Source organism: Cebus imitator, unplaced genomic scaffold (assembly GCF_001604975.1).
Source record: "Cebus imitator isolate Cc_AM_T3 unplaced genomic scaffold, Cebus_imitator-1.0 Scaffold75, whole genome shotgun sequence".
Classification (NCBI taxonomy): Eukaryota; Metazoa; Chordata; class Mammalia; order Primates; family Cebidae; genus Cebus; species Cebus imitator.
Genome location: NW_016107390.1, coordinates 6,983,524 through 6,993,954, shown reverse-complemented (window position 1 = coordinate 6,993,954; position 10,431 = coordinate 6,983,524). Strand labels below are relative to the sequence as shown.

Here is a 10,431-nt window from a genome sequence, read left to right as displayed (position 1 = left end):
TTTTAGTTCTTTGTAAATTCTGGATATCAGCCCTTTGTCAGATGGGTAAACTGCAAAAATTTTTTCCCAATCTGTTGGATGCCGATTCACTCTAATGATTGTTTCTTTTGCTGTGCAGAAGCTGTGGAGTTTGATTAGGTCCCATTTGTCTATTTTGGCTTTTGTTGCAAAAAAAATAAGGAAAATTATTACAGCATCCATCTTCTTATTTGTTGAATGTTCTATTGTTTAGAGTAAAAATGAAGATCTAGAGGATGGTTGTCACCATTTAGAAGACTTTGTCACAGCCAGTCTGTGATCTTTCCCTTCTTCCCCAGCTAATGAAGTCCCTTTTTAAGTCACCAGACGTAGTAGATGATTCTGCAAGTTTCTAGTGTTAGAATGTTCATACAGCACCCTAGACCCCAAGACACTGTATGGTGTCATGAAGAAAAGGACAGTTATTAATTCTTTTTTTTTTAACTTAAGAATGGGAAATGAAATAATTGTAACGAATAATTAAAATATTAGCCTTCCTTTCCTCTGGCTTTTAGGTTTTGCAAGTGAGTCAAGGTGAGAGTTAGATTTTTTTTTTTCGTGCTAGCCTATGTTATTGGACATGAGGCTAATAGGATTTGAGAGTTAGATTTTTTTTTCATGCTAGCCTATGTTATTGGACATGAGGCTAGTAGGATTTTACTTTCCTATTAGGAATTAAAAAGTCACTGGGATTAAAAAGTCGTTACTTGAAGATTGTAATATAGTAGAAGACAAGCTCCCTGAGGACAGGGCTTTTGTCAGTTCGGTTCATAGCAGTCATCACAGCGCCTAGAGCAGTCCCTTGAATCAGTAGATAGTTGATCGATATCTGGGTCATGTGTACATTAGAAACTGCTCAGACGCCAGTGGTAATCCCAGCACTTTGGCAGGCCAAAGCGCGTGGATCACCTGAGGTCAGGAGTTCAAGAACAGCCTGGGCAACATGATGAAACCCTGTCTCTATTAAAAATACAAAAATGAACAGTACATGATAGCAGGTACCTGTAATTGCAACTACCCAGGAGGCTGAGGCACGAGAATTGTTTGAACCAGGAGACGGAGGTTGTGGTGAGCTAAGATCACACCACTGCACTCCAGCCTGGGCAACAGAGCAAGACTCTCTCTCAAAAAAAAAAAAAAAAAAAAAGAACTGCTCAAAGACTTTTGGGAACACTGTGTCACCTGACATTGCTAGAAATTTGCTGAAATGGTAAGAAGGGCTGTTAAATCTCGGCTTCATTTCCTTTAAGTGATATAACTTGTCTTCCGTATATTCAGAATCCTTACTCATTTTTAGGAAACTCTCAAATTTATAACATTAGTTAAGTATATCCTTAATATGCACCTGGAAACATTGTTAAAAAGCAGAATTTCCGGCTACATGAGGCTGTCATAAGTGATACCACCTACACGAAGTTGACTATATATGTCTTGCCACCTGACCCACCCCTTTCTACATTTCTGATAAGGAGCCAGCTAGTTTCTGAATAGTCCCAGTAACAAAATGCTCACCCCGTCAGAAGGCAGGTTATGTCACTGTAGGAGTTCCCTAAACATTAGCCATCCCTTTTACATAGAACTGACATCTCTAACTTCTGCTCATTCAGCTTCCTCTTTCCTTGAGATCAACACGGAGAGTGTCAACACCCAGTCATCCATGAGACCGTACTTCAGCTCTTTGTAAACAGCTACTGTATTTTATCTTACACTTCTTTAGTCTGAACTCCAGTTGGTCTTATAAAAACAATAGTAGCCAATAGCTATTGTTTTATATGCATGTACTTAGCTAGCACAAAGTGAGTTTCAGGTATTTTATACTCATTGTGGCTAATCATCACACTCGTGTTAGATCTTGTTAAACTCACAACCAGATGATGCTACTAAGATCTGAAAAGGTTAGGTAATTAGCCCCAAATCATAAGGCACATTCAGTGGATGGGTGAGCTAGAATTTAAACCCTGTCTGCTAGATTCCAACATCTAGAGTGTTATTTCCACTTAAGTAACTATCCAGCCACTAACCCATCCAACAGCAATTTGTTCCCTTAGTCAGACACTCACATACAAATGGAAATAAGATGGATTTCCTTTCAAGTAGCTCAGTCTAGTGGGACAGAAGACACACAGTTACAAATAACTTTAATATCGTGTGGTGATTGATATTGAATACCACCTCCTCAACTTGTGAACTGTATAAATGTGGGCAGTCTCTTTGTAGTTCATTTTTCTCTGATGTAAACTGAGCATATTCATCTACTTCAAATGATTTTGTAAGGGTTGAATGGGACAGTACATGGAGCATGCTTAATACTATTCCTGACACATAGAAAGTACTCAGTACATGACAGCTTTAACTCTGTTGCACAAGATGCCCTGGAAACACCGAAACACTGAAGAGGGATGCCACGTCCTGCTTGGAGACAAGTGGCAGAGGATGGAGGAAAGCAGGCCCTGTGGGGAGGTCCGGGAATGCTTTCCAGGGGCAGTTACATCTAGAGATTAGAATTTGCGTTGAGTCTGCGGAAGATTTCGGGACTAGAGAGAGACGGATGGTTTGAAATTTGGCAAGGCCTACATTGTCACAAGTGCTACATGTCATGGTGTAGGCTTTGCAGTTCTTCTTGTATTCAGGGTGTGGCTGTGAGTGCAGAGGTCATTGAACAGTTTTTGGTGAAGTGGATGGGTCTTCTGAATGGCTTTTCAGGCTACGAGGAGGAGCATGGCTATGTGGAGGATTGGAGATGGGAAGCCAAGATAACAGGTTTTGACGGTAGACTCAGGAGGAACAGTGAGGGCATTTGTACCAGAATAGAACAGGAATGGAAAAGATGGGGCCAACTAAAGAATGGAGGTAAAAACAACAGGATGTTGGAATAAAGAGAGGTAGTTGAGAAGAACTCTCCTGCTTGGCTTAAGTTATTTAGGTTAGGTGTTAGCTCCACCAGTGAAGGGAGAATAAAGGAGGTGCCAAGTTTAGAGAAGTCTGTGAGGAATTCCGTGTTCGTGGAAGTTTCATATGTTGAATCTGGAGCTATGAAATACATGGGCTATGGGTACGGGTTAGAAATTCTCCATCACCCAACCTGCAAGAGGTTACCTGGCACAGGTGAGGAGTGAGAAGCAGACAGGCAGAAAGAACCCTGGATCTGCCTACACTGGTCTTAGATTATACTAAGCCCAAAGTCATGTACATTTGATGGGAAGAAGGTACGCTAATAACATGGCCCTCCTATATTCCCGTGCTTAGATAAGCTGATGAACTGGAGGGAAAAAAGAGGAAACTACAGCTTTATAAAAGAAAGAAAATATGTTAGAAATGCAATGACAAATTCTTTTGGGAGAAATGGCAACCTTACTTTAAGAAGTGTAGTGAGAAGTTTTTTGGTTTTTTTGTTTGCTTGTTTTTGTATCAGATGTGTTCTATCCAAAGTTTTGTCTTTAAAAATATACTTTTCATTGTTGAATTATTTTCTTACTGGCTCTGGTTTCTTGCTATCACCGTAATGGCAGGCATTTCTTCAGACATCTTCTTAGACGTACTTCTTAATATTAACCCAAGTGGAATCTGTAGACTACCTGAGATATTTACGATGCCACAGGCATGAAAAGAGGATAACTTTGATGTTAGATCAGGATTTTAGTTATGAATCTGCTACTTGTCTGTGTGGCTTTATTGGAGCCTGAACTTCCTCAGCTGTAAAAGGAGGTAATAATGACTACGTTATGGGCTTAATTCTACGGATTACATTAAATAATGGATAAAATGATCTGACATGTAATATATGCTCCAAAATTATTGGATGCTGTACTAACAATACCACCCATGTTATTTTTTTTTTTTTCAGAAATTTGGACTTTAGTTAGGAATAAACTTCTTTTAGAAGTCAGTTGATAATAATGTTGATGATGCTGATAGAAAATAGTTACCTATTGCTTTACTCTGTGCCAAGCATCATTCTAACACTTGACGTCTCTTAACAGACGTAATCCTTATAACTGCACTGTGAGGCAGGCTTTGCTATCATGCCCATTTTATAGATGAAGAGACTGAGGTTTAGTGCTTATATAACATGCCCAGCTGATTGGTTTGGAAATAATCTAACTGAGATTATAAATTCTGCACAGTTTCTTTTTACAGCCCTCTAAAAGGAAGCATTGGTCACTGGCTTCTCATGTCCACATTTGGGTGTCTCCAAATGAGTATAAAACATACGCTGATTAGGGAAGTTAATAGAGTTTTCTAACATTAGCTAAGATGTTTTAAAAATTGTCTTAATGCTCCACTAACAATGTGACACTTTAAATAATGTTCTCTCTCATTTCAGCCTGTGAAGTTGAAGCAGGGAAAGTATACCAGGTCTCCTCAAAAGAGCATATGCAGCCTTTCAAAGAAAACATGGAACAATTTATTAGTCAAGGTAAATTCCAAAGAGATGTGTTATGTTTTTCTCCTCTTTCAGCAGAAAAGAAAAAAAGGTACAAGGCATTGTTTAAAAATGTGTATTGCTTTAAAAGGGCTTATTTTGACATTACAGAAAAACAGATTAAGTTGAATTATGAGTCACAGAGTTGTAAGAGGCTAACAATTTGCTAAACATGCTATTTTGTGGATGTTTAGCAATTTGCTAAACATGCTATTTTGCTCATTATTATTGTTTGTTTGCATGACAGTAAATACAATAGATATTAGTTAAAGTAGCTCATTTTTGAAAAGATATTTAAAATTCTGTGCTTTTTGTGGTAGAAAATTAGATCGTATTCTTTTGTGTTTTAATTGTGCTAATGACCTCATTTCAACCTGGTATTTATTTGGCTTGTCAAAACATTGTACCCAAAGAATAAAATGCATTGATGTTCTTTAGATCTTCAGAGCATTATTTGCTATTTTTAAATGGGATACACTAATACCTCTGGATATTCAACACCTTTCTTTCAGAGAGCTTAAAAACTTTCTAAATATTATCTCATGGACTCATCCTGCATTTCTAGGAGATAAGCAGGGATGGAAAATTTTAGAAGATAATAAACAAAAATGTTAAAAGGAAAAACATCTATTAAAAGTCTTGATGTTTGAAGTCACTGAAACTTATAATTATATCAAAGCATTTACTACTCAAAATATTTCAACTTTGGAATGTTCTATCTCTTCTAAAGATCAGATTTATATCATGCCATGCTCTGGGAAAGTTCTTGCTGTTTCAGGAATTCTCCTAGAGGCTGACATGGCTTGAGACTGAGGCCAAGAACACTCTGAAGATTGGCTCCATACTTTATCGGTTGTTACAGGTTGTTCAAGTAACATTAATGATGATTTACAATGAATTAGTCATACTACTATTCGGTTACATGTTAGGCACAGTTGTTTTTTTTTTAAATGGGAAAATATTATTTAATCATTTAAGATAATTGTGAAGATTGAAACAGAACTCTGGTGAAACTCATAAATCAAGGTGAATATCATTTTCAAATTCTGAGGTCCTCATAACTCAGAGTAGAAAATCTACTCATTGATTCTTAAAGAATCCTTTGACCGAAATCATTAGTCCTTTAGAGGTTAAATATTAGGGAACACTGTAAACTCATTCCACTCTTAGTAGTGAATGAAAGTGAATCTTGCTTTTTCCATCTAGTGGGGTTTTGGAATCAAGAATGTGTAGCATATTTTTAAAAAATGTAACAGGAAATAATATAGGTAAAAGCACAGAATATTCATTTTTGTCTTATGAGAAGAAAGGAATCTTTAATCCTAGGATTTATTCAAAAAAGCAGTCAAGCAATTTGCTGGATTTCACATCCAAAATGTAAATAAGTGTCACTCATATTCTTGATCACATTATATATGATTTATTATATAATATTTTGAATATGCATTTTATAGATCAGGCATTGAGACTAGTGTTTTCTATACTGAATAGTGAAATTATATTTTGCAACATATTTGGAATTTAGGAATTGTGCTTTCAAAACACAGATGATCAGCCAAGCATGATATCTCTGATGGTCCTTTAGAATGATTTAAAAGGCAGTTAGAGGTGTTTAGGATTTGTGTAGTAGTTCACTGGTAGGAAAGACAGGATTGCCCGGTCATACTAAATGTGTATCTCTTTGGAATTTAACAATCTTACAGAAAGATCTTTTAATCCCCTTATTATTAAACTCAGTTATTAACATTTTTTAAACTTCTCCATGTTAAGTGAAAATAATGTTGTAAGGATACTAACCCATGTACTTTATAAGTAGGAAATGCTTCACTTTTTGCCATTAAGTTAAAACAAGATGAGTCTTCATGGCTCCTCTTCCACCACTTTCAGCTGCCTTTTTATTTCTTCTCTGCATCTGTTTGAGTTTTCTATGTTTATTCGTTCATTTAAAAATTATTTTAATGCTTTCAATATGTCCAGGTATTCTGTTGGGTATGATTTGCAGCAGTGAATAAGAAAATGTATATCTTAATGGACCTTACATTCTGCATTACCTGGAAGACAGGTGATAACAACATAAACAACAACAGAAAATTCTTTGAAGAAATCTATATACATGAAATGTGTATAGATCAAGCATGTCAAAAATATGAAAGAATAAAAGTCTAGCTTTAAATATAGTCACTCTCAAAGCTGTTTTCAATAACATGTAGGGAAACAATGGAGTTCAAAATATGTTTCCTGTACTAGTCCATTTTCATACTGCTATAAAGAACTGCCAGAGATGGGGTAATCTATAAAGAAAAGAAGTTTAATTGACTCACAGTTCAGCATGTCTGGGGGAGGCCTCAGGAAACTAACAATCATGGTGGAAGGTGAAGGGGAAGAAGGCATCTTCTTAACAAGGCAGCAGGAAGGAGAAATGCTGAATGGAGAGGGAAGAGCCCCTTATAAAACCATTAGATCTCATGAGAACTCACTCGCTATCATAAGAACAGCATGGAGGAAACCGCCCCCATGATTCCATTTCATCCACCTGGTCTCTCCCTTGACACATGGTGATTATGGGCATTATAGTTCAAGATGAGATTTGGGTGGGGACACAAAGCCCAACCCTATTATTTCCCTTAAAATAAAATTGTAAGGCCAGGCATATGGTTCATGCCTATAATCCCAGCACTTTGAGAGGCTGAGGTGAGCAGATCACATGAGGCCAGGTGTTCGAGACCAGCCAGACCAATATGGTGAAACCCCATCTCTACTAAAAATACAAAAATTAGCTGGTGTGGTGGTGTATGCTTGTAATCTCAGCTACTCAGGAGGCTGAGGCATGAGAATCACTTGAACCTGGGAGGCAGAGGTTGCGGTGAGTGCCACTGCATTCCAGTCTGACCAACAGAGCAAGACTCTGTCTCTAAAAAAAAAACTAAAATAAAATAAAATTTTAAGAATATAGCCAATTCCTTTGCCCCATGTTTCTTCTAGTCCATCAGGAAACGATTCCAAAATTAAAATTATAAACTAAATACCATCTTAGCACAAATAAATGCCAAATCTTTGCTTATAATTAGGCTTTTATCAATAATAGTATTCTTACATCAGCCTCTGTGCTTAAATTCATTTATATGGGTATGATTATAGTTTTATATATACAAGCAGTCTTTTTTAATGTGCCTCATCCTGAAACCCTAAAATCTCTTCAACAATTCAAGAAGCTATTCCCAATACTGCCCAAATATCTTTATTGCATTAGCTCCATCTGTATAATAGAAACATCTCTTATCCTTGTAATTCAGCTGTTGTGTGGTCTGTGGCCCACAGTCTAAGAATCTTATGGAATTCATCTAGCCCTGCAACCCATTCACTTTTCCCTCCCTATCTTCCTAGTTCTGCTGAAGCCAAGATTTCATGGTCTCTGTTTAAACATCTCCTCACTGGGAACAGCTGTCAACTCTGCTCTAGAATAGGCAGATTTAGAGAATTTAGCCCTGCTGTTGTAAGGCATTCATTGTTTGTAAAGGTGCTCGATATGTACCCTCCTTGGTAGAATTGAGAATATACTCACTCAAAAATTGTTTTGACCGCCATCCAGCTTTATGTTCTTCATAATGCTTATCACTGTCTGGAACTGCATCATTTATTTGTCCCTCCATAATCTAAGCTTCATTAAGAAGGTAGTTTTGCTTTGCTTCTTGCTGTACCCCTGTCCCTAGAACAATGCCCAGTATAGTTTGTGCTGTCTTGCTCACCAGGAATAGGTCCAGAAACCCTTATTAAGCTCATCTCTTTGCTTTCTCTATATTTGCACCACAATATTAAGCAGCTGATCATTTTTGTTTGCAGGAAGGTCCTTACAAGGACACTGACTAATGTCACTTTAAATTCATACACCCACTGACATAACTTTTTTTCTCAACAGTGTTATTAGATTTCCCTTGCAAATTTAGCTGTCTCTATTTCTGATATTTGTTTCTATCTTCCCTTCTCAAACCTTCACAATCTTCCTGTTCCATTTACCCAAGACTCTAATGATAACCTCACCTTATTTCTTAATGAGAAAACAGTTACATGATTATACAGAAGCTCCCACGCCTACCCAGCATCACACCTGCAAACCAACAGCATCTGAATCTGTATTTTCTGTGCATCTTTCACTACAAGAGAAGAAAAGCCCTGCTCTCACTAAAGGCGGATCCTTGCCTGCATGCTCTGGACCTGGTACTTCTATTTTTATCCAGGAATCCACTCCTAGAGTTACCTCTCCTTCTCTCTCAACTGCAATTGTACGTTTTCCTTCTGGGCTCGATTCCTTCTGTAGCACTCAGATGTACTCTGTCTGATATAGTGTGAAACTGTAAGAAGGGTGCTAATATTCACCTGTGGAGAAGACAAGTCTTTTTTGTGACTGTGATGCTTGATTCTTAGAGGGATGAATGGGGGGTGAGAAAATTTAAACTAAAGAAGGAAAAAAATGTGATGCAAAGAAATGGACACAAGTTAATTGATAGTTGTGTTGGGGAAGGGAGTAGTGAGTGGTGAGGCTGCACATCGGGAAGTCTTGGGGAGCAGAAGTCATTCTTGGGAAGCAACAGTTTCCCGTTGATCAAGGGATCAGTGGAGGTCAGACTTGGAAACAGGAGACCATTTATGATATCGTTATGGTGGCTGGGCACGGTGGCTCATGCCTGTAATCCCAGCACTTTGGGAGCTAAGACGGACGGATCACAAGGTCAGGAGTTTGAGACCAGCCTGGCCAACATGGCGAAACCCTGTCTCTACTAAAAAATTACAAAAATTAGCTGGACATGGTGGCAGATGCCTGCAATCTCAGCTACTCAGGAGGCTGAGGCAGGAGAATCACTTGAACCCAGGAGGCAGGGATTATGGTGAGCCGAGATCGTGCCATTGCACTCTAGCACTCTAGCCTGGGCGATAAGAGCAAGACTGTCTCAAAAAAGAAAAGAGGATTGTTATGGTAAGCTGGTAAAGAAATGAGAGCCCTTGTACTAAGGAAGTAGTGACGGTGCTGAAGAGAGAATAGCTGTGAGGGATGATAGCAAGATGAAGCCAAACGGACAAGGAGATGATAGATAGGCGTTTAGATTTTAGGTTTGAGAATCTGGGTGAGTGAGGGTACTAGTCACTGAGATAGAGAATATGCAGAGGGAAAGATGTGAATGGCTGGCATGGTTACCCATATGTAAACATGCCAGTGGGCATGCCCAGTGGACAGGTAGGTATAGGAGTTGGACATGGCATAAAGATCTGAGACTAAGTATTGGACACTGTGAAAAACAGGTGTTAGTAGTCATGTAGATAGGAAGAAAATTGAAGGAGGCTTTTGTTGTGGAAGCCAGAATTGGGAAGGGTTTCAGAAAAGAGTGAATACGAATACTCATAGCAGTACATGTTCAAATGGACTGAGTAAATGAGGACTGAACAACACCTAGGATTGTGGACCTGAAGGTGGAGGTCACTGGATGGAACATATTTCTTGGATTGCTATGAGCAGACTCTGGTTTTCTGAGCTTTTAACATAGAAGCGAAGACCTAGAATGGCACAGCCCTTGTTGTGGGACAACTATAACTGAGGCATAAGTGTTGGACTGAACTCTCCATCAGAGTTACTGTAACTTAGCTTATCTCTATTTTCTGTCACATACGTAACAAGGAGCCATGTGTGACATAGGGTTTTTCTGTCATAAAACCAATATATGTGATGGTTTTGTTTTTGGGCATGTGTGATGAAGACAACTAATTCTTAATCTCCAGATGGTCACTCAGCATTTATTTGCAGTTTGGTGTTAAATTTTCTATTTCTTCAATAGCAGAAAATGTGGGATTAAAAGAGCTGAGGTAAATGAGATCGCCTGGGGACTCATGTTTTCCTAATGCGTCTCTCAGAGCTCATCACACTCCTTCCTTTTTTCTCTCTCTTTATTGTTAAATCTAATTTGTGTTTTGGACAAACTGTACACACTCACAAAAACACA

General features: G+C 38.2%; 1 protein-coding gene across 1 annotated transcript in view; it reads left to right on the top strand.

Annotated features, from left to right (window-relative positions):
* FMN2 (formin 2) overlaps positions 1 to 10,431 on the top strand; it is a 383,202-nt gene that overhangs the window by 263,670 nt on the left and 109,101 nt on the right. The window contains exon 15 of the mRNA XM_037739857.1: positions 4,343 to 4,435. Within this exon, the coding sequence (XP_037595785.1) occupies positions 4,343 to 4,435 (93 nt within the window). The remainder of the gene's footprint in view (positions 1 to 4,342; positions 4,436 to 10,431) is intronic.